Genomic DNA, 24483 nt, shown 5'->3' on the forward strand with positions numbered 1-24483 from the left:
CCATTTTAAGGTTGAAAGCTCCTCCCCAGGTGCATTGCTCTTTGGGATTCCTGCTGTTAAGGAGTAGCTCATCCATAAATACCTTTAACTTAGCTAGTCTGTCGGCCTCAGCTTTATGTGACCTATTAACTTTACGACACTAACTCGGGCCCTCATACTGTCTAAATTAGACTACTGCAATGTATTATTGCTTGGTGCCTCAAACACTAACCTGGCCAAACTACAACGCAAAATAAGGCTTTGCAAGCTGTTCTAGGCATTACAAAATCTGAGCATATTACACAGATCAGAAGGGAAGCCCACTGGCTCCCAATCAAAGCCAGAATCACCTTTAAAACACTTTGTATCACCCACAAGTGTCTTAATAAAACAGCTCCAACATACCTCAATAACGTCATTGCCTGCAAGAAGAGTTCAAGATCACTTAGCACTAACACTCAACTCTTCATCCCACAATACCAACTCAATTGGGCGGGGGGAAACAGCTTCCCTGTACTGACCCCTAATATTAGAAACGAACCCTCCCACCAGAATTTCAAGAAAATGTTAAAAACCTGGCTTTTTAATATATACTAGCCAGTCCAGTAACTTGTCTGTACCCTCCACACATAATGTAAATTTATATAAGTATGAATAATGTGTACTCTCACCTGTAACCAGAGAATTTCATCTGTAACTATACCGATTTTCATTCTCTACTTTGTGGCTGTTCATACCTGCTCCCTGTAACCAGACAACTGAGCATTGCTGTAACCTACGCCGTGATACCCTAGGGTTTGGGCGTATAACAAATGAAAATATAAAGAAATAAAAAATATTATAGAAGTTCAGAATGATTATCACATCCGCTTCAGGTGGTAAAATGCAAATAGCTTGTAGAAAGTCAATCTTGGTGTCCACCACCCTAACCCTTAAAACTAACGAGGCCTAAGGGGTCTCCAATGCCCAAGTCTTTTGGAGTAGGATAACATTGTGGGTCTTCAGGAACTCCACAGTGATCACCCTCTCCAATTTCCCACTGGCCCCCGCTATATTCCAGGATATCAAACTAACAACCTGGGGTGCTGGTATCCATAACACATGATCCCACCCACCATCTCCAGACTCAATCCCCCCGCCCCCACCCTTGCAGCCCCACTGGTCAGCTTGACTGGGCCTCTTTGCCATGCGTCAGTCCGATTCTTCATAAGAGGTTAGGGCCCCATATCGATTAACTAACTCAACCACAGTAGGGGTGTGAGCTCTTCCCCTCTACAAGTTCAGGCTTTTCAGATTGGGATTAGATCCTCTTCCCCCCCCCCCCCGACAACCTTCTTTGGCCAACCGAATGGCATACAGATCCCCACACATGGGCATCACTTGATGCTTCCCTACTCCTGACAGTTTCCCCCTGGGTGTTCCCCCTGTCAGCCGCCCTCCCTGTGCAGGAATAAAAGTAGTCCAAGGAGACCACCTTGCTATGTAGACTATAGCCATTGGGTTTAAGACCTCTGGACAGGTTAAAATTGATCAAGTAAACTAACCATCGTTGGGTCTGAGAAGGAAACCACTATACAGTCCCCATCCAAGCATTTGGGTTTTGGCCCAACCCATCCCACCCTTCTTGCCATTAATATGAGACTTGGGTCAATGCTCGGTCCAATCAGGTTGGCATTGGGACGCTTTATTCATCAGCAAGATAGTGGGTTCAAAACCATCCTTTGTGAGCCCTAGGACACCCGAGGTGATCCCCACAAAGAGGATTGATGTAGGTGGTAAATTCAAGATGCTTTTATCCTGTGCTTCTAAGCGCACATCATGCCCAATATCCCCTGTCAAATGGCCAGAGCTTGAGGCAAACCTCCCAGGCCCCATGTCATGAGTTAGTGGTTACTGCACATAGCTCTGGGGTTAATTCCTTGTCCTCAGCTGGTAGCATCCGGCCACCGACCACAATGCCCCAGCCCCGACACTCGCCTCACAACCCCCCCGCACCTCCACAGTTATCTTACCATTTTCTGCTGACCCCGCCCCAGCTCCTACTGTCTCCATTTCTGCCACTTCTTTTGATAAATGTCTAATTGAGTCATCACGAATTGCTAATGTATGCATAACCTCAGACTTAAAAGCCTGCAATGACTCCAAAACTGTCTGGAGGGGCATAGGTTTTACATCTAAAAGCGATTCCAGCCATAGCTTATCCTCCTCCTGTCCATATGATGAATTTAGATCCTGGCTCGCTACCCTCTCCAGACTCCCGGCCAGAGGGCTGCTTGCCAATGGGACTGTAACTATCTCCACCTTCCCTTCTGTCCTGGATCCAGTCCTCCGTACCAGGGAGTGGAGGCTCCTGTAATTTGGCATTCCCTCCTAGGCCTGGAATAGCTTCCCGTGTGGCTTTGTCATTAATGACGATATGGTTCACGATTTTACTTGCCATATCTTCTAGATAAGAATCAAGGGAATGTTCAAACAAATGAGGTTTAACATTAGTAAGCTCCTGGGCCATTTTCACTTGTTTAGGTTTTTTTGCGCTTTTACCAAACACCCCCGGTCTCCCCTCATCCCTAGCTTTCCTTTTCACCATTCTGGTGTTGGTAAGGGGCATCAGCAGACAGCACCTTACACACAATCTGTAAAAAAAGAAACTATTGAATAGCTTTGCACAGACGATTGCGCCTAGTATCAGTAAAATCAATAAAAGTGAGCAGTTTTAAATAGAATATCAAAATAAAAAAACCCAGATAAAACCATTTAGGCCACCATTTTACGAATAGCCTCCATGTCTTAATATCTAGGTGCCAACTATATAATAAGGCCTTCGGGCCGGTCATAGAACATGGTTGGGAATTGGTAAAAATGGAACATGTAACTGGTAACTCATTCCAAGAAGCCACCCGTTGACCTATAATATGTTAATTTGTTAATTTGAGGGCTACACTGGCTCACAGGGAACACGAAGAACACAAGTACACTCCACTGCACTCCCGCGTCCGGGCTGCTGCTTTTAAAGTGGGTGCCACCTCCACAAAAAAAAGAAATAGACCTAGAGGTGCCTTCAACCTTGGGACCACCGGACACAAGAACACTCCACCGCACTCCCACAATGCTCCTGCATCTGGGCAGCTGCTTTTAAAGTAGGTGCCACCTCCCAAACAAATATAAGAAAGACCTTGTGGCGCCTCAACCTTAGTACCAGTGGACAAAAGAACACTCCACCGCACTCCCTTACACATATTCAAAGTCTTGGGTTCAGGGTATAAGCTTTTATTTTGGAGTGCAAAATATCTTGATGTAATAAAGGGGCACACAAGTATGAGATTATAAAATTGACATAGAAGAGGAATCAACATCTTTATTTTGATTGGCATTAGGAGTCTACTTATGATGTGAATGATATGATATAGGTTATTTATAACGCGCTTAATACCCAGAGGTTTCTAAGCGCGGACCTGGGGAATCGAACCTGTGTTGCTCCGTGTCTTCTTGTTTTCAAGGCGAGCACATTGCCACTGAGCTATCCTCCTCTCTCTATTTCTGCACAGTATTATTGGTAAAAATTATATCCGTTATTTAAATTGACATTGTGTTCTTGTAATGAAGGGGAGAAACTAACCGTCCTATTCCACTTTGCAAAGTAGAAAACTCTATTCAGGACTTTTCTTTTAAGTAAGCTATGGTTTCCAGAGATCACAAAGTGTATCAACCCATGAAAAGCTGTGAAATGTACTGTGCACCATGTTCACACATCGAGATATAATTGGCTCCTATGAAAATCCAGAGAATTATTTCATCATTGGTTTCTAACAATGACTATTAGGTTCTAGGACAGTCCACTTTAGTGACATATCTTGTAAACAGGGCTCCACCAAAATACTTTTAATTTCCCCCCTGGGATATCATTAATTCTTGGGACATGTATCTAAATCCTTTGCGTTTATTGGTGGCACTTTTGCTTTGTCTTACAAGGGACTAGGACAGATAGGGACATCAACAGATAAAGGCAACTCCACCAGGTAAACTCTTCTTTCAGTTTCTCCCTGCTCTGAAATCCCTCTAAGGCAATCTGGTTCTGTCTTAAGAAAGGCTTCTTCACTCAACTCCCTCTGGAAAAGACTGTCTTTAGGAGAATTTCAATTGGCTACTTCCGCATTCTGGTTTGCTCCTGTCGGAGAGATTCGCTTCATTTGCTGCTTTCCTAAAAAACTCTCTCCCTTCCTATATGTTTAACTTTAAATGCCTAGCATACTCCACTCATGTAGCATTATTCAACATGCCAATTTGACTTTGACAGAGCATTTGATAGGTTCCATTCACTTACTCACACTACTAGAGTCCTTCTCTTTGTTTTGATTGGCCCAACATATTTTACCATGTCATAAGGGCATGTTTGTAGCTGTGAGTTACTACTTCCCTCAGGAATGATGATCAAATTGAATTGATATGTCTTTGTTTCGTTTATGGCCAATGCCATCAATAAGACCTTTATATTCAGAATAACAGGACAATTTCTAAATATCTTGTATTTATACTTTTTTCTTAGGAATTAGTAGTGAAGACATTGATAGTAGCTGAGCCACATGTTCTTCATGCATATCGTATGTGCAGGCCTGGGCAAGCACCAGGAAGCGAGAGTGTCTGTTTTGAAGTCCTGGGATTTGACATTATTTTGGACAGAAAGCTCAAACCCTGGCTTCTAGAGGTAAGTTACTCAATTACATTTGAAATACTTTAATCTGTTGCAAATACTCAGTCTCTTGGAGTAAGCAAATGCTTTGGTTGCGACAACTCTATTTTTTCTCATTAAACCAAATGCCAGCTATACAGATAGTATATTTCCATATTTATTTACGTGCTTCATGTAGCATAATAGAAACAATAGTGAGAAATATTTGTGTGCAAGTTAAACATATTCAGTGTATTAATAGGTGAGTTAGGTGTGTTAATGGGCAATTTTATGTTTCCTGTGAAGTTTGAACATCCTAACAACATAGAAAAGGAAGATACTGCTTTATTTTTGACAGAACATCCTTGATTAATTTTGTGTGGGACCACCAACGAGATGGTAATGGTGGTTGTGGGGTAGTGGCTATCAGGATATAAGGTGTGGAGTATTACTGTATGTGAAATTAAGTTGGAGTCCTCCCTGCTAAAGAACTGGGCGGCTTGCAATCTAGAATTCCTCTGCATTTATTATGAGTGTAACCATATGGCTTAGGCATCTGTGAACTAAAGATTTCTCCATTTTAAGGTAGTCCTAACCACACATTGGGCCTCATTACGAGTTTGGGCAGAAAACATGTTTGGTGGTAATTTCAATATAATTACTGCCTACGTCTTGGTAAAGTCCATTGTATTATAAAACTAGCCATCACAAGTGATTCTTTAGTGAGCTGTTTGCTGTGAGGGAAAGCTGCCTCCTGCCTGGGTCTTTGCTCTTCTGCGACCCAGCATATTCTGTGGCCGCCGCAACTCGGGTCCTTTGGTATGCTTTGTCCCCAAAAGATTCTTTGCTGGACTACTTTTGCTGGACATCTTTCAGTTAGTTACGGCTAACTTCTTGTTACATTTTGCAGGGAGGCGCTGCTATACTGATCCTGCCTACTACCCAGAACTCACTATTTCTCCAGCGTGGGGTCTGGCATGTATTCACATGCTCATGAATATTCCTCGTCGTCAGGCCGGGAATCCTCGGTAAAGAAAAAATCAGTATCACTTTCGTTTCTGATCTGTCTTTTTCAGTAGTAACCAATCAGTGGTCTCTGGGTCATACTGCCCCCAGCCAATGACTGCCCTCTCCCTAAGCCCCGCCTCTGGCAGCCATCCTCAGATTTTTATCGCACGCTCAAGTGTTGGGAGTCCTCGTGTTTAGCTCTCAAGCTTTTGCTGCGTTTTCGCACTTTTTTCAAAGAGAATTTCTCATTTTTCGGTCAAATAGAGCCTCAAGCTCCACCGTCTCTACATCCGATTAACGGGGATCCGTGTTGGATTTTTCTGCACCCCTCAAGGGTGAAGATTTCATCGAGTTATGCTTCTTGGAGGAGTCCAGGAGTTTCTGCGGCCTACCCGAACATGGCCCAGGAGAAAGGAAGCTCGACGCCTGGAAAGCTGTTCAGGGTTTGCCCTGGATGCCAGCCGCAGAATGTGTTCAAGGAGGACGAGCACTCGAAATGTCTATACTGCCTTCATGAGGACAAAACGCACGTGGAGAAGGACTGTGCGTTTTGGAGGAACATGTCGGAACGGACCATCAGGGACCGACACCTTTGTCTCTCCAACTGGCTGGAAGGAAAGAGCCCGTCAGGTGAGAAGAAGAAGAAGAAGTCCGAGCGGTATTCTAAGTCCTGTGGGCCCAACAGAAGGCAAAGCACCGCGGGCACCGGGAGCGCCAAACGGTCGGTCTCCTCGGCTGCCAGGCAGGGCACACTCTCTCCAGCGCCATCAACCACGAGCCAATGCTCTGTCTCAGGGAAGAGGAAGGCCGAGAACCCGGCGAAGCTTCTGTAGAGGCCCCGGTCGAGCTTGAAGGATCCGGCCGAGGGGGAGCGAGGGGGTGACCCTCCCCCCAAGGTGAAGGCCGCAGGCCCACATAAGGTGTGATCCACCCGGCAAAGGCCTCTATCGAGGAAGTCGTGGCGGCCCTGGCGCAGCCTGTGGAGGCTACACCAGTGGAGGCGACCTCGGGGCCCAGAGGGACGCCTCGGCAGAGGGACGCCTCTTTCAGACCCATCGAAAAGACCCCCGTGAAGACCCCGGTGGAAAAAGAGGGGGGGCCGGTGGCCATTGTGGACACGGACACAGCATCCGAGGAGGAGCTGGTAGAAGTCCTAGAGGGCCTTGATGAGGGCGTCGAAGAGGCCCATTCTCACGGGAGGGATCCCGACGAAGGGGACGACGAGAGCGACGGCGGCACCGGCGAGGGTCCTAGTCACCCGTCGCTTCCGGAGCAGCAGGACAACTCGGTGGCCATTTTGTTGGCAATGCAATCCTTATGTTCGGAGATAAGGACGAGATTGCCCTTACCACCGACGGAGGAACCGGAACCAGGCTCGACGGAGGAGCCAGAGCCAGGCCCGGCGGGAAGCCCCCCAAACAAGAGAAGATGGATCCATCCAGCCCCTCCTTTTCAGCCCTCGCGGCCTACTCAACCTTTGCCCACGTCCCCCTTCCCTGGGGATGATGCGGGAACGGACACAGCTATGACGGGTACCAACGATGACGGCGGGGACGATGGGACGGAGCTCCCATTGTCCCCAGCCCGGGCCTCCCCGACCGACGAGATCGGATCCATGCGATGATCGCCAGGGCATCCAAGCTTTTTCAGCTCGGCCCCGAAGAGAAGAAGAAGGAAGGTTTCCTTTACCAACGGCGCGAGGCCAAGAGGAAAACAGTCCTCGCCGTGCCTCTGCTGGATGACATCTGGGACGAGGGTCTCACCCTCCTCAAGAACCCGTCTACGACGCCTGCCAAGAGGGATCGGTACGAGAAGTAGTACCGGGTCCCCGACACGGCCACTTTGTGCCTTAGGGCACAACCGACCCCTGACTCGGTCGTCTCAGCGGCGGCCAAGAAGAAAGCGGGGGGGGGGCATCAGCCTCAACGTTGACTTCCCTGCCGGACGGCGAAGGAAAGAAGCTGGACGCAATGGGATGACGAGTTATCTCGTCGGCGGCAACAACGATTAAGGCAGCCAACGCCCTCGTGATCGTGGCCCGCTACGACGGAGTTATGTTACAAGATCGCCCCCCGTTGGACTTCCTACTGGACGACAAGAGGGCCGAGGCCCTGGAGATCTTGCAAGAAGGCGAAGTGGCGTCGGACCACGCCATTATGGTGGCAACGGACATTGCCGACACCGGTTTCCGCCAGCTAGGCAACAGCGTTTGCCTTAGATGACGGGGGTGGCTCAAGGTGACGGATTTCCGCCAGCACGTACAAGCCAAGGTTTTGGACATGCCGTTCGACGGGAACAATCTGCTTGGGAAAACAGTGGATGAGTCCCTCCAAGCCATCAAGGCGGACACAGAGACAGCTAAGGCCCTAGGCGTTCTCCGGCAACGAAGGCCGTCCTTTCGGAGCACCGGAGGCAAGCAGGGTGCCTCCAAGGGATTCGGCGGTGGCTCCTCTACGTACCGCTAAGCGGCCCTCTCCTCGTCGCAGGAAGCCTATAGAGGACGAGGCAAGTCGGGTGGACCCCGCTGTCGTCGCCAGGTAGGCCAAGGCGGCAAGGCGTCCTCCAAGCAAGATTGAACCGACTGTGGTGTCGGGCCCCCACCGAAGCACCCCGGTGGGAGGCGTGTGGGAGTCCATTTCCACCGACCGTTGGGTGCTGGACGCCCTGGCCCAGGGGCACGCCCTCGAATTTCTAAAAAAGTGCCCCCGCATTCCACCCGTGGCCAGGAAGGGAAATCACGTCCCTCAACTGCTATTGGAGGTAAGGGCGATGCTCAAAAAAGGTGCCATCATGCTCGTCCCGAAGAGGCTCCGGGGTATACTCAAGGTGCTTCCTCGTGAAAAAGAAGACAGGAGGATGGCGACCCATCCTGGACCTGCGGCGACTGCGGCGACTGAACAGGCACATCAAGGCACAGAAGTTCCGGATGGTCACCCTCCAGCACGTGCTGGGACAGCTGGAGGAGGGCGATTTCCTGCCATCGTTGGATTTGGAGGATGCTTACTTTCACATCCCCATTTTAAAAGGACACCGAAAGTTCCTCAGGTTCGTGGTCCAAGGGCGGCACTACCAGTTCAAGGCCCTCCCGTTCGGACTGAAATCGGCACCCAGGGTTTTCACCAAGTGCCTCGCTCCAGTGGCGGCGCGGCTGCACCTACAGGGGATCCACGTCTACCCCTACCTGGACGATTGGCTCATCCGCGCAAGGACAAGGGAGCTCGCCGTGGAACACACAGCGAAGACCGTCCAGCTACTCTTGGACCTGGGGTTCTCCATCAACTTCCTCAAGTCCCACCTTGTCCCCTCACAAGTCGCACTGTTTCTGGGAGCCAAGCTCGACACAGTGGCCTCACCGTCGGAGGAAAGGACAAAGGCCATCCTGGGCAAGGTGCAGCGTCTGCAAGGTGAGGTCCATCAAGTCCCTCCTCGGGATGATGTCCTCTTGCATAAATCTCGTGCGCCTGTGCAGGCTTCGTATGCTCCCTCTACAGGAGTTCCTCGACGCCCGCTGGAAACAAGCAACCGGCAGCTTCGAAGACAGGATCCCTCTCAACGAGACCTTCCGTCGAGCGATCCGGTGGTGGGGCACCCGCACTCATCTGGAGGCAGGAACAGATTTTCAGACCCCCGCCCACCAGGCGACGGTGACGACGGATGCCTCCCTGGAGGGGTGGGGAGCACACACCGGAGATCTTCACGCGAGAGGCTTTTGGCTCCCGGAGGAGAAGCCACTCCACATCAACATCCTGGAGCTTCGGGCAGTGTTCTGGGCCCTCGGGTCCTTTCTCCCGTCCCTCGAGGGCAAGGTTGTGAGGATCCTCACGACAACACCACCACAATGTTTTTACATCCGGAAGAAGGGCGGAACCAGGTCCCCAGCCCTATCCAAGGAAGCCCAGGATCTGTGGCAAGAGATGTTTCTGGTGCCGTTTCATCTGGCAGAAATAATAAACACCATTGCCGACTCACTCAGCAGAGAGCTGCACTCGTGCCACGAGTGGGAACTACGCCAGGACCAAGTGGACCGACTCTTTCAGCGATGGGGCAAACCCCAGATCGACCTATTCGCGCTGACGACGAACTCCAAGTGCCAGAGGTTCGCCAGCAGGTTTCCCCAACCGAGGAGCATGGGCGATGCTTTCTCGCTCCCCTCGGACTGTAACGCTCACCTGACTCCCACGGAGGCGCTGGCCTGGTTCGCGCTGCTGTGACCTCTTCTAAGGTGATGCGCAGGGTTCGGAAGATTGACTGGACCGGGCCCCCAAATCTGGCTTGTCTGGCTCGCAGAAGTATCCTTCTGTAGGCGAAAATAGGGCATTAACTGTCTGCGGGGTAATGCAATCAGCCTCCCACTTTCCCCTCTCACCTTCCTCGAAACCCTTCTGTGATTCCTCGTAGCGTCTCACCTTAGGGTCTGGAAGGACGAGCTCTCCATCCTGCTTCTGATGCAGGGGCGCGTTGGTATCTAGTTACTTCACTGGATTTTCGGATTGGTGAGAACCAAACTTGCTTGGCTTCCAGGTAAGTTTTTTGATAAGAGGTTCCCCTTGTGTCCATGCATTAATGTACTAATGCTAGTGTCTTTTTCCCCATAGGGGCCGGGGTACGGAATGCCGGGGAACAGGCACCGACCCGAGATGAGAGGTGAAATCCTTGTAGAAATCAGGTAAGTCTTTAATGAGCGTTTTTTGGTAATGTCTTTTCATTCGCTCATTAACGCTGATGTCTCTTTTCCCCTTAGGGGCCGGGGGCCGGAAATGCCAGGATGCGGCGCGGACCCGAAATGAAGAGGGAATGAATCAACAGGTAAGTCTTAACATGGAGATTTAGCTTTCCTTATTCCCTTCTCTCTCTCACCTTTTGTTCTGGTCTTTTTCTCCCTATGCGCTGGGTAGTGACTGCGAATCCGGATGATCGCTGCTGAACATGGAGGCGCCCTGTAAAGGTGAGTGGAATGCGGCGCTGCAGCGATCGACGCGATGAGCTTTTAAATAAAAGTCTTCCTTTTCAGGATTGTCGGCGAGATGTCTCCGGGATGCGGATTTAGCAGGTAAGGACTTTTCCTTCTTCTGTTCTCTTCTTCTCTTCCTTTGCAGGTGATCCAGGATGCTGGCAGGCGTGGCAGAAGTCAGGATGCAGGAGCAGACACAGTGAGCGTCCAGCTGCTAGATGCAGAACAACGCGAAGCACGTGTGGCTGTTCGGGTGGGGCAGATCATGTCCAGGGCAATTGACAAATATATGTCCAAACATTTGTCCAAACCATTGAATATCTTCAGGCGACGCGATGAGCAAGCAGAAAACCAGCCTTTGACACAAGCTTTTCAGGCAAAACCAAAAGCTCCTTTGATCCCTCCCAAACTCTCACTTGCGCCCTCGGACCAAGGTTCTAATGCACTCTATAAACCAACCAAGCATCTGACACCTCTGTGTCTCCCTAAAAAAGCTGGGCATCAGCACCTGTTTCACTCTCTAATTATTAAATGTAGAGAGCTTCCCTACACTAAATACGACATGAATCGAAGCAGTTTCCTGGCAATTTTTGGAGATATCCTGATGCTGGAAGACATTGAAAATTCTGATGTTGAATTGCTCCATGATTTTGATCTATCTGTTGCCAGGATCTTGTTCTGATCAAGAGTCTTACTTAATACTCTGTGGGCGGCTCGATTCAAGCTAAATTAACTAGGTTTTGATCTGGTAATTGACTCCATGAAATCTACCCTGGATCTTTCCTCCAATATAAAGAACTTCTAACTGAAGGAAGGATCTACAGAGACTGCAGATTCTTTAAAAGGCTTTGCCCAGAATCCACTGCGCTGTAAATGCCTGTGTGCAAACAATGAAGCCCTCTCGTTGTTCCACAACCTTTATTTCTTTGCTAAGTTGGAATACTAGGGGGCACCGACATCTTCTATTATCCTCAGCTAATAATCTTATTGGACACAATGTCGTTCTTTTTCAAGAAACGTGTTAACCCATTGTCCATCTTGGGATAATCACCATATGATTTTAAACGCAGCAATTTGCTCAGTTAGAGGTCGTCCGATGTTCGGCCTTTTGGTTGCCTTAAAAACGAGCCCATATATCTCATTAGTAGCGCAGCAAGCACTCAATCCTTAATTGCAGCTTGTTCAGATAACCATTAGGCAGACTCACTATTCTATAATTAATGTATATTGGAATCCTGCTGCTCAATCTCCTGATGTATTTTTAAGAGCTCTTGAATCCCTTTGGCAGAGTATGCTCCAAACCTCTCCAACTGATCATGTAATTTTAGCTGGTGATTTAAACTTACATTGTCTTGATAAGTCTAAAACCTCCTCTAGCATTAGACTAAGAAGTTGGAATAGTTTTGTTCACTCCAAGAACTTGGTTATGGCCAATGGGACTTTCCCTGAGGATTTGCCTCCCCACTCTACTTGGAAGAGAGGTACATCCACTGCCACCATTGATTTTATTTATGTTAGTCGTGATCTATTTAGCTCTCTAATCGGCTTTCAGGTTTTACCAGCCACAGAAAGGGATCATGATATCCTCAATATCAAATGGACCACTAGGATGAACAGCCCAGACATACCTATTGTTAAGATGTCGGGTACTGTTCAAACAAATTGTGCCTTGAATCGATTGTATTGGACTGAATCTAAACTTTCACAGTTTAGAACCTTGTTAAAGGAAAGGTTCTTGAAATCTCGGACCTCCACTACGTTTGGCCTTGACTACACTCACCTGTTACATCAATTTGGTACCACCTCTAAACCAAAAAACTCACATTTGACCAATCATACCTTCGATTTAGATGTGCAAAGGAGAAAAGCGTTATTCAGGAGAGAAAAGACATTGGCCCAACTCTTACCAGGCGAGTTCTGATGGGCTACCTTAAAAACTATTAAGACACGACATAGAAACTGGAGAAGTGCTCATCGAGCTGCCTTGTTTCAAAATGATGGTGAGTCTATGCTAACCCAAATTTGCTCTAAAAACTCTGCTGGAACTTGGGCTCTAATTGGTAAAACTTATAAGCGCTCACAATCCTGTACGCAAATTAATGATATGCTGCCCCTGACTCGAAGTTTTCAGCTTCCTTTCCTAAATTCGAAGGTCCTTTCTTGATATCATTTTCTCTTGATGACATTCTTTATTATATTCATAGAGCCAGCCGCTCAAGAGCTCCCGGCCTTGATGGCCTTTCTAACTTTATGTTGAAACAGTTCTCGGAACTGTGGGCCTCCATTCTTTTTGAGCTATTCTCCCAAATTATACGCCCAAAAGATCCAAAAATCTTGGTGCTGTTCAATCATTGTCCCTATATCCAAGAAGGGCGATAGGCACAAACCAGCTAATTATAGGCCTATCGCCCTTCTCGATGCACCAGGACATTTTTTGCATCTTAAATATTGCAAGATTTACACAACTGGATTAAATCAAAGAATATGCGGGACATGTTCCAGACTGGTTTTGTAGCAGGGAAGGGCACAGCCATCAATATTGCTACTATCTCTTCAATCAAGGCCCTCTGTTATCAACAAAAACAGCCGTTATGTATAGCTTTTGTTGATTTCCGAGAGGCCTTCGACTCCATCGATCGAGCGTTGATGTTGCATAAATTGATTCAAATGGGCTGCCCTCCCTCCCTGGTCAAAGTAATTTCACTGCTACGTTCTAATACATCAATACCTATTAGAATCACCCTTGCCAGCCAGTTGACGACCCCTTTACCGACTTATCGAGGCCTTAAGCAAGGGTGCTTTCTGGCCGGTACTATCTCCAATCTTTTCATTCTGGACATGGGCGAAAAATGTATAAATATCAATTCAGATGCTCCCAAGCTAGGATCACATCAAATCCCATGGGTCCTCTATGCACATGACCTGATCTTACTTTCAAAAACACAAGTGGGATTGCAAAGATTAATTAGATGTCTAGCTTCCTATGCCCACGAAAATGCCATGACCATTAATCTAGCAAAAACTGAAGTCATGGAATGTTTCAACACAATGCGTAAAACTCATAAGCCGTTCATCTGGACTTTAGATAATAAACTTATCCTTTCTGCTTCTGTTTATAAATACCTAGAGGTGATTGTTAGTAACACGGAGACTGACTCACTCTACCGAGCAGATATGAATTCCAAATTACAGGCTTTAATTTCCCAGTGGAAAGCAATTCTTTACAAGTTTGGTAAATGTACTTGCAGCCCTATATTAACCTTTTTCTCAATTAAATTGATACCCATTATCACTTATGGTTCCGAATCCCGGATACCTAAACCTTGTGTATTCTGGGACAAATTAGAGGGCAAACTTTGGCATTCAGTACTTAATTTACCAAATTGTGTCCCCATTGGCCAGATCTGCTTTGAACTAGGGGGTGCATGGTAGGGTCTCCCTTCAGCATGTGTTATTGGGAAGGGAAGTCAACAGTATTTTACGTAATTGGTGTTAAGCTTGGTAAACTGTGCACATTATCACATTATTTTTACATTTTGTATTAAAGAATTCCCTTTTATAAAACTCCATGTCAAAAAATCATAGTGTACACTGTAAGGAAGTCATGGTGGCAACAGTAAAGACAGACAAAAGTGATCACAGTTCAAGGGTATTTAACTTGTTTTTTTAAATTATTTATTGTTATATTTGTTAAACAACTTTTCAATAAACAGTTTTCATTTTTAGTACAAGCAACTTAATACAAAACTTTATACAGAAACATAGAACACGAAGTGACAAAGGCTAACCGAAATCGAAATAAAAAAAACAGAGAACAGAGAACAAAAATGTACATCTTAGTACAGAACTCTGTGTCAACACAATAGCAAACCTTGTATAAAACAGCAATTCATTCTTAAAATCACCAGGAAATACAATTAAATGGTATTGCTACATCATTCATTGGTGCTACATTCAGTTCATATTTGCACAGTTCATGCAGAGGATCAGTTAGTCAGTAAATTTTGTAGGTGCTGACCCGTATAATCAGAACAAAAGGACCACTAAATTAATTCACTCAAGGACATGAACTACAATGTTGGGTTCTTCCTCATTCTCAGTTGTCATCTAATTTTAGATCTATTATGAATTTGACAATTGCGATTTGAACTAGCTGCGATTTGGAGGTGTAAAGTCTTTTCCATAGTTATTCTGGAGTTAGATTAATGTATTGACCAAAATACGGTTTAAACAGTAGATTTCGTTGGTCAGTCAAGGAGGAGCAGCATGTTAATAAATGTTGTATAGTTTTGTGATGCTCTTGATTGCCGCAGAATCTACAGAATTTATCTTCATCAATTATTTGTTACTGACGGCTTGTAAAGCCCTTGTGTTACATAAGTTTAGTCAGTAACGTAACAAAGTATTTTGAAATTTAGTATTAGGGAACTTTAAAAGGTACAATTCAGTAGTTCGAAATCTTTTTTCAGTAAAGGGATTTTCTTGTATTACTCTGTACGTTTTACATAAGTCTGTGGTACTGATCCAATCATATCGCATTAATTTGTGCTTAGCTCAAGATGGATTAGTAGTCAAGAGTTGTTCTGTGATATCTGCTGCAGTCATTACAAATGATACATGCTTCCTTCATTTTTTTGGGTAATCATGAATAGATTCTAACATGTAGTTTCCAATTTTGTTGACAAGCATCTCACCATGTTTGGCCATGCAGAGTTTTCTATACAGTGCAAGAGTCTTCCAAATGCTCATGACATATAAGGATGGCAACCCCAACTCATACCTAACGATACAAATGGGATGACTACTTGGGATGGTCAAAACATGTTTCCAAAATTGACCTTCAAACATGGCCTAGAACTGCAGGGTTCTGATGGATGTAGTTTCGGTACCGTAGAGAATTGTTGGAATAACGTCTTGCATGTAGAACAGAATGAGAATCTCACATGAGGCTTTCCCATATCTTGCTTCGATTAATACAGCTTGTGATGTTAATGTTCTAACCTTCGCTCATAGTTCAGTCGTGCAAGGCTTGTTAGCTGAGCGGTAATGGATGTTAGTTCTTAGATATTTATAGTGATTTACCACTTCCAGCTGGCGGTCATCAAGATGCCATTAATTGTTTGATGCTTTTCTGGGAGACTTTGTGACCACAGCATATTACTTCAGTTTTATCAGCATTCATTTGGAGCATGTTTGAACAAGCATATGCTTCCAAGGCTGTCAGCAAGTTCTGGAGACCTCTAGGTGTTTTAGACAATAGGACTAGGTTGTCCGCGTATAGTAACCATGATACGCGAGGCAGACCTAGTCAAGGAGGATCTGAAATTAGTGTGTCAAAACTAAGGCCCATATCGGCGATAAAGAAATTGAATAGCGTCGCTGCTAGCACAGAGCCTTGTTTTAATCCACGGTAAGTGTTTATTGGGGCAGAAAGCTGACCGTGCATCGAAAATTTAACACGTACAGAGGTGCTCTTGATTTGTTGAGTTTAGAGATGTAATGTTCAATATCATCAAGATCAAACCGGATACTGGGAGTTGACATTTCGAGTTCAGGCACACTTATCGCCACTTGATTATCATCAGAAAACAGTTTTGTGAAATGATTTATCCAGCTCTGTTCTGTGACTGGATTTGATTGTAGAGATAATTGAGATGTAAGTATGGGGCGATTAAGTAATTGGCACGTAGCTTTGGCGTTCTTTGATGCCAAAGTTCGAAGCATGTCCTCCCCGTAATTCTGATACATCAAGGATTTCCTAGAAGTCAGCCAGTTTCTATATTGAGTTTTTAGGTGTTGAATCTGGTGTTGCTGGCTCAAGGGGTGCAGAGTTTTAACTGTGTTTATATCTCTGTGGAGGACTGATTTTCGTTGCTTAAGGTCAGAGTCATAAGAATGTTTGTGCTTAAAAATTGGTTTATTTAGTCTGTCTGTCAGTTTCAGTAAATAGTTGCAGAGTTGCTACATAGGGGTCCTCAAATGTCAAGGATGTTTGCTGACATTGTACATTACGTTTTAAGCAATAATAAAGACTGTACACCTGATTGTCATTTATTGCGGCCATTGTTGACCATTAGATCTTTAACTGTATGTTCTCAAAGATATGTGGGTATATCGCAGTGCCATGACATGGTCAACTGGTCATGATCGCTATACGATTGTTCTTTCACCACAAATGTGTCGATGGATGTAAAAGTGTACTGATCGGCATATACATAGTCTATGGTTGCTCGTTGCTTTTGTCTGCGCCAAGTTGTCTATGAGGAATGTCACCATCCACGGCTCCATTGAGCATAAACTAATGACGATCAACCATAAGAGATGTCCATCTACATATTATGACGTTGTCTTGTTCAGATTTTTTGTTAAAATAATGTACACTCAAATCACCCATTACAAATGTGGATGAGATTTCAGAGTCTAAAGCAATTGAGTCAAGGAGAGATTCAAGATCGGCAAAAAAAAAATCATCAGAAATGGCTGTACGGTTCCAGTAAATATTTATCAAAGCAATTATTTCTATGTTATTGAGATTCTAACAAGCTGTAAATAGCTGTTCGGTTCAGCCCATTTCGTCCTAGAAATGCCAGTTGATAATTTTGCATCCACAAGCAGGCCTGCCATTGGTCTACACTTAGGGTGCTGTATGGCCGGTAATGCTATGACAGTAAAATTATCTCATACTGGAATAGCGACTAGCAAAGTTTCTTGAAGAAAACTGATGGCAGAATTGAAAATAAAAAAAAAAGAACACTGATGTCAAATTGCTCAAGATCGTTTGTCATTATTGATAAGATGTGCATGACCTTGTGTATTCCTGCTAACTAAGTTGATAAGACGAGTCTCATGTATTTGTAAGGGCTACATTGTATGATCGAGTCATGAGCTGTAGTCTCGTTTTTGATCATTAGAAAAATGGATTGTTCGCTCGGTCATGGAGTTTGGTGGATGAACATATGTTGAATTTGAGTATGTATCTTTCGGTTTGTAATTTTTGTTAATAGGTTGAGCAGTTAACTTGGCCTCAATCATGTCTGTTTTCCCAAAGGTTTCATACGAAAGGGTGAAGCCCAGAAATGGATCTTCTGGCCTACCATATTAGGTTTAAAACTACGCTCGACTGGATCCAGATTTGAGCATAGGACAAGTCGGAATCATCTAAAAATTCCACTTGATTTATGTCAACAGAGGATAAGTATTCCAGGCTCTGGATTTCCGTGAAGATGTTTAATATTGATGGCTGATTTATATCATACGGTTCAAATGGTTTGGGTCTACATTGGATTAATAGAGTATAACTCTGACCAGAATAGCGAATGTTACTGGAGCCGTTAGGTTTCGGGACATTAGGATGAAAAGGTTTGTTGCTTAATAGCGGCGTCGGGGGTATTTGATCATGTTGAGATGCATGAAGCATCGAAATGGATTGATTAGTAGACTCTTTATGTGAGGATGGTAAAGTCAATGGGTGGGTTAAGATTGATTTCTCTATGTGTGCAAGTCTTTGCTCCAGGAGGGAAAGTGCCCCACATAGGAATTTTTCTTTTGGTGTGTTGCTACTCGTATAGTCATTTGCACAAGAAATATGCGATGTATAGTCTTTCATAAGAGTTTTAGCACTGTCTATCATGTGCAAAAGATCATCGAAAGGTTTATGTGACATATGTAAGGCTGTTGGTGGATTTTGAGTACATAGAGTAGTCACAGTAGACTTGCCCATGTTTGCATATTTTTTCGTTATTGCCACACTCTTTACAATTGATCTGTTTTTTAGGTTTGGATAAATTTTTCTAAAAAGTCTTGGTGGCAACTTGTTCAACTGAGTTTATGTTCTTCATATTCTTATTTTTTCACGTTCGATACGTTTCCATTTGAATTTTTTTTTTTTAATTCTATGTTTACAAAAAGCAGTAATGTCCTGGGTATCTTTATTTTTTTGAGGGTTGGTTTTTGTTTTCCCTGACAAGTTTTTACCTGTTTTTATAAGTTATTTCTCAGTTAAGTCAATCACCTGAGATTCTTTTATAGGTGGAAGGGATATATCATCCGGTAAGATACATTGTGTCGAAGGGTTTAGTCAGGATCGTGGTAGAGGAAGGTCTGTCTCCCACGACTTTTGTCAGGTTGTGCAGGATCTGTGCTGTGCATTTTTTGATAAAAGCACTTTCTAACATAGAGTTTTGGTAAAACGTTCCAATTTCATGGGGTAGCCCTAGGCTATCACAGGATAGAGCAGCAAGCGTGGTCATTGCACTCGTTTATTGTAAGAGAATCTTTTCTAGTAAGGTATTTTGTGTAGTCAGTCTTGCATCGAGAGTTTCGTAAAGTTTTGTTAAGGTGGATATGGCCAGATTCATGGCCGAGAGCGTAGATGGAAGTAGTGGAACAGTCAATGGAGATAAATAAGAATTGTTATGCACTGTTTGGTTGTGAGGTACATCGGTGAACATTTCGGGAGAACGGAGATAAATTAAGGTGAGGAGGTAAGGTCAGTTGTGGTTTCCCGGCCTTAGGCGAGGTTTGTGTTGAAACATGTAACGGGCTAAGGTTTTGCATAGACAAGTTGGCAAACTCAGAGGATTCAGCCAAAGGATCAAAGCATGTCGCTTTGATCGGTCGAGTCGGTGTTTATCTCGGAACAAGAGGTTGATAAGTGTATGTCAAGCATCGGAAATGGGCAATGCTTCAGACTAGCTGCAGAAGAGATACCATTTTTCTCAGCATGCAGCTGAATGAGATTATCGGATACCGGCACTGTTGCCATTGTTGTGCCACTTACAAAAAGATTGGATGAGGCGTGTCTATTCTCAGAGGTATTTATTACTTCTAAAGTCTGACCATCAAATTGAGGTTTGTGACAAATAGCAGAGTAGAACTGACGGATGTAAGCGGATAAAAGCTGACGATGTGAATTGATGCAAGAAAAGGGTTCATTTTGTGATAGCGAAGTGCGGTCGGGTTTGAAAGCTGTACTCTTCAATCACTCAACAAGTTTGAGTGTATCTGCTTTCGACGGCATGTCGGTTGTTAGAGTATACAATTTGTGGTGTTTAGCGCTCAGCATACGCGAGCGTAATTCTATGACAAGATCGGAGGCGAGCATTATGCTTAAACTTCTTTAATTACTGCTAACCACAGCTCTTTAAATCTTTTCTTTATTTCAATATATTTTCTTTTTTTTTATAAACTTGTATAAATAACAGAAAAAATGAAAACAACATAGCCTTAACTCTGCTAAACTTCTTTCCCCATGAGGCTCCGCTGCATGGTAGTCCAATAGCTTCTCTTCCACTGTCCAATCAGGCAACCCCCTCTACTATAAGTCACTGTCTCCCTGGGTCCCTTCCTCTTCTTTTTTGCTGCACCACAGATAAGTGACATCCACTATTAACAGTGCTTAGCTATACTGTTTACTTGTTGAAAATGTCATAATATTATATCAATATACCATATTTAAGCGCGGCGCATACTGACAGCCGAACCCGCGAGTGATCTCACTCACATTAAGGCTCGGCCAGTCAGCCGCAAGCGAGTACCGCTAAAGAAGAGGAGTCCGCCGGCGACACGAAATACGCGGTAAGCCCCACTCCCCTTAGAAACAGGAGAAGCGCGTGCTTGCGCATTACAAGATTCCTCTCAGGAGAGTGATTTATTACGGAGAAGCTAACGGTCAACACTACGCTCCCTCATTTACTCCTGAACACGCAAACCTAGCTAATTTCTTAGCAGTTCGTTTGCACAGATCAGAGGCAGTTACAAAATATCAAAATTATATATAGAAAAAACAAAAGAACTTTTGTTTGAGATCAGCAAAAGAGGAGCTACAGGACACAAACTGATAGCAAATCCTCTGTGAGGCACACGCCTACAGCATATAACCATGGCATATAGCATGGATAATGAGGCTTAGTGTGAAGGGAGTGACAGAGAACCAGAACAGGAGGAATAATACATAGGAGAAGAGATGGACCTCTCCTATAGTTTCAAAAAAGTGCTAGGCGACTCACTGGTTCAAGCCTTAGCACTAGGAGTTAAGGCTCAGCAAGACAGGCTATTAGTCCTGGAAGAAATACTGGGCAAAAAAAGCTGGCACGCTCAATGACCCCGGTGAGGGAACCTTCACACAAGAGCCTCTGACACAAGGTGAGAAGGGGAGAAAAGTGGCCCGGAAGAGGAAACACTCTTCTACTCCCCCGGGCACAGATACGGGGAAGACAAAGAAGCCCCTAGAGGTGGTTGACGCTTTCAATAGGCTTAAAAGTGCCTTTCTAACAAAAGCAGCCATGCCCAACCTCATACCGCCTACCCCAGGGGCGAAAATATAGGGGATGCCACATCATCCACAGAACATTCAGACCAGGAGCAGGTGAGGGGTGTTGATCAGAGCATAAGCAAAGAGAGCGTAGTCTCGCAAAAGAAGAGTACATGCAAGCCCAAAGCCAGCGGTGTGGAGACTCCTCTAGATGAAGAAATCATGTCAGACATGTTTGAACCGGACACCATTAGACAACCCAGATCTAAGGACTGGACCCCATCATCAAGGGTATCTCTGTACATGTCCCAGAAAATGAGAGAGCCCATGGAAAAAGATACTAGATTCAGACTCAGAGCTGAATGTTCGAGACCGGGGCTAACAGGGAAAGTAGCTGATTCACCCGAGCTCGATGCAAAGATGCTAACCTTCGTAACAAAGGCAGGGAAAGACACCAGGAGAGGCATGGATCGGGCATGGAAGACGTGCCAAGACAAACTGTTAGACCTGGCTGGCCCCATACCGAAAATAATGGATTTAGCTTAAAGAGCTAAAGACTCTGAGGAACCAGTGGACCCACTCATACTAGCAGGATGGGAACAAAGAGCAGTGTGCATTCTAGGCAACGCAAACTTCGCAATATCTTCAGAGCGACGTGGATCTATGTTGCTGAAGATTGATAACAAGCTAGGAGACCTAGCGTCTTACGGGGCCGGGGAGAGCGCCCAAGGACTTCTGTTTGGAGACACTTTTATTAAAGAAATGAACAGATTCGTCGCGACATACACCGCGCTAGAAAACGCGCAGGCCTCCATTAGGAAAGTATTCCCGGGGAGAGTTTTTACAGGGGCCAGTCGATTTCGAGGCTGCTCGACCGGCCGCTTCAATAACAGAAGATCTCAAGGCCCCAGAGCCCAGTATTGGGAGTCCCATCAACAAGACGCCTTTTTCCCCAACAGAGGACGAAGTTCTTGGACGTCGAGGACATTATCGACACCAAAACAGTAACACAGGTGAGAAAACGAGCCGCGACCTATCCTCCAGTAGGGGGCAGATTGATGCATTATTGGCACAACTGGCGCAATCTATCATCAGATGCATGGGTCCTTCAGACCGTACAAGGCTTCATTCTAAAGTTCCTAGACCATCCAAAACAGGAACGTCCCCCTCAGAGAATTCAAATGACACAGGAAAGGAAGCGTTCTTAGATGCAGGAGATCCAGGAACTAGCGCGGAAGAATGCGATAGAGAAGGCGACGAGAAGCGAACAATCATTTCTGAGCAACGTGTTTCTAGTCCATCGCAAGGACAAGGTTCGTCCAGTAATCAATCTGAAAGAACTCAACAGTTGGCTAGTATACAAACATTTCAAGATGGAAGGAATCCATCTACTAGGAGACTTGCTCAGAAAGGGAGATTGGCTCGCGCGACTAGATCTGAAAGACGCATATCGCACAGTACCGATAGCACCCCAATGTCGCCCCTTCCTAAGGTTTATGTGGAGAGACGAACTATGGCAGTTCAGAAGCCTACCGTTCGGTCTAGCGTCAGCACCATGGGCATTCACCAAGCCTATGAGGCCCGTAGCGACAGCACTCCGAGAGCAAGGGTTTCGGATGATTGTTTACTTGGACGATATCCGATTTATGGCCGAAGACAGAGATCGCTTACAGAAACAAGTTCAATGGGTAATGGAAATAATTTTCAGTCTGGGTTTTCTAGTGAACGGAGACAAATCAGAGCTTATGCCGACCAAGCGACTAGAGTTCTTGGGTTTCACTATAGATACGAAGAAAGCTACCTTAGCATTGCCAGTCCCAAAAATGAGATCGATGAAGAAAGATCTGAAAGCAGCACTCAAGAAACCGCTGATCACTCTTCGGTATCTAGCCAGGATAGTAGGTCTTTTGCCAGTGTCCATTCAAGCGATATTTCCCGGCCCGTTACACTATCAGGCTCTTCAGAGACGAGGAAAGCAAATCAGAGCTAACTTGGCGGCTCCACAATATGGAAGCCTGGAACGGCCGCGCCATTTTCGGAGACGTGCCAGAATTAGTTAGTCAGACGCCAGCAGGTCCGGATGGGGGGCTCGATGCGGTGAGACAGAGACAGGCGGAAAGTGGTCGTAAGAAGAATTAGAGCTACATATCAATTGCCTAGGGCTGCTAGCAGGGTCATTCGCAGTAAAAGCTTTCACCAAAGACAAAGCACACTGCAGCATCCTTCTAAGGATGGACAATATATCTGCAGTAAGGTATATAAACAAGTTGGGAGGCACCAGATCCAAGATGTTAGCGGAATTAGCGAAGCACTTCTGGCACGACTGCCTAGCGAGGAAGACAACAGTCAAAGCAGAGTATCTCCCAGGGGTCCGGAACTCAGTGGCGGACTGGAACTCCCGACATCTAGTAGATTACAGCGACTGGAAGCTACACAGGACTATCTTTGAGAAACTAGAGAAAAAATGGGGCCCCTTACACATAGACATGTTCGCCTCGAGGTTGAACACGCCGCTGACGAATTACTTCAGCTGGAAGCTGGACCCGGAATCCCAGGGAACAGATGCATTACTGCATCTTTGGGGGTCGCAGAGGCATTACGCTTTACCCCCCATCACGATGCTGGCGAGGGTACTAGCAAAGGTGCGCAGAGACAGAGCACGGATAGTGATAGTGACTCCAGAGTGGAAGTCGCAAGCGTGGTTTCCAGTTCTGATGGAACTTTCTACGGATTTTCCACAGAAGATTGCATACAGACAAGACATGCTGACCGATCCAGCAGGAGCCCCACACCCTCTGATAGAGGACCAGACCTTAACCCTGATAGCGTCCATAATTTCAGGCATAGATGGCGCTTGCCAGGCCTTTCAGAAGAAGCTACAAGACTTATCAATCTATCGTGGGCCCCATCTACGATCAGGATGCCGCGTGGCAAGCCTGCCATTTATGGTGCAGGGGGAGGAGTATATCTTCCATTTCAGCACCTGTAGTTCAAGTAGTAAACTTTCTAGCTAGCCTCCCTTCCGCTGGGAGAGCTTTCAAGACTGGTGGAGTATATAGATCAGCAATCTTTGCAGGGCACGAGCTAGTGGGCGGAGCTCCAATAGGAGAACACCCCGCCGTGTGTCAAGACTGCTAAAAGGTGTAAAGATGAGCAAACCCCCTACACCTAGGTGCTCCTCGCTGTGGGATGTCCAAAAGATCCTGCATCTGTTTGAGCAGTGGCCGAGAAACAACTTACTGTCAGACAAACAACTCTCAGGCAAATTAGCTACACTTCTTTGCCTAATGTCTTGTAGAAGAGTTTCAGATATTAAAGCCCTAGAGATCCGGAAGGGATAGCATTTAGCATAGCGCAGCATACAAAAACTAATTCTAGAGTGATCTCATATCCATACTTTCCAAACAACGAGAAATTATGTGTGGCAAAATGTATAAAGTGTTATGAGGCAGCTACAGTAGCGGTTAGACCTAGGGGAGTTGCCAGTTGCTTATAGCGCGCATAAAACCATACAAAGCAGTTACTTCAGCTACCATTGATAGATGGGTAAAAGAAGTGATGGAATTCGCACTCTACCAGAGGTGCCATGGCTTCACAAGCTTTTGCAGTCGGAGTTCCGCTGCAGGA

At 45.6% G+C, this 24483-nt stretch overlaps 1 protein-coding gene across 4 annotated transcripts in view; it reads left to right on the forward strand.

Moving 5' to 3' along the window:
- Positions 1–24483, forward strand: part of TTLL7 (tubulin tyrosine ligase like 7) — a 2250822-nt gene that overhangs the window by 934543 nt on the left and 1291796 nt on the right. For all 4 annotated transcript variants that reach the window (XM_069641609.1, XM_069641612.1, XM_069641610.1 and 1 more), the window contains one exon: positions 4523–4681. In XM_069641609.1, the coding sequence (XP_069497710.1) occupies positions 4523–4681 (159 nt within the window). The remainder of the gene's footprint in view (positions 1–4522; positions 4682–24483) is intronic.

The sequence above is a fragment of the Ambystoma mexicanum genome, chromosome 1q (assembly GCF_040938575.1).
Source record: "Ambystoma mexicanum isolate Mex_15411 chromosome 1q, UKY_AmexF1_1, whole genome shotgun sequence".
Taxonomy (NCBI): domain Eukaryota; kingdom Metazoa; phylum Chordata; class Amphibia; order Caudata; family Ambystomatidae; genus Ambystoma; species Ambystoma mexicanum.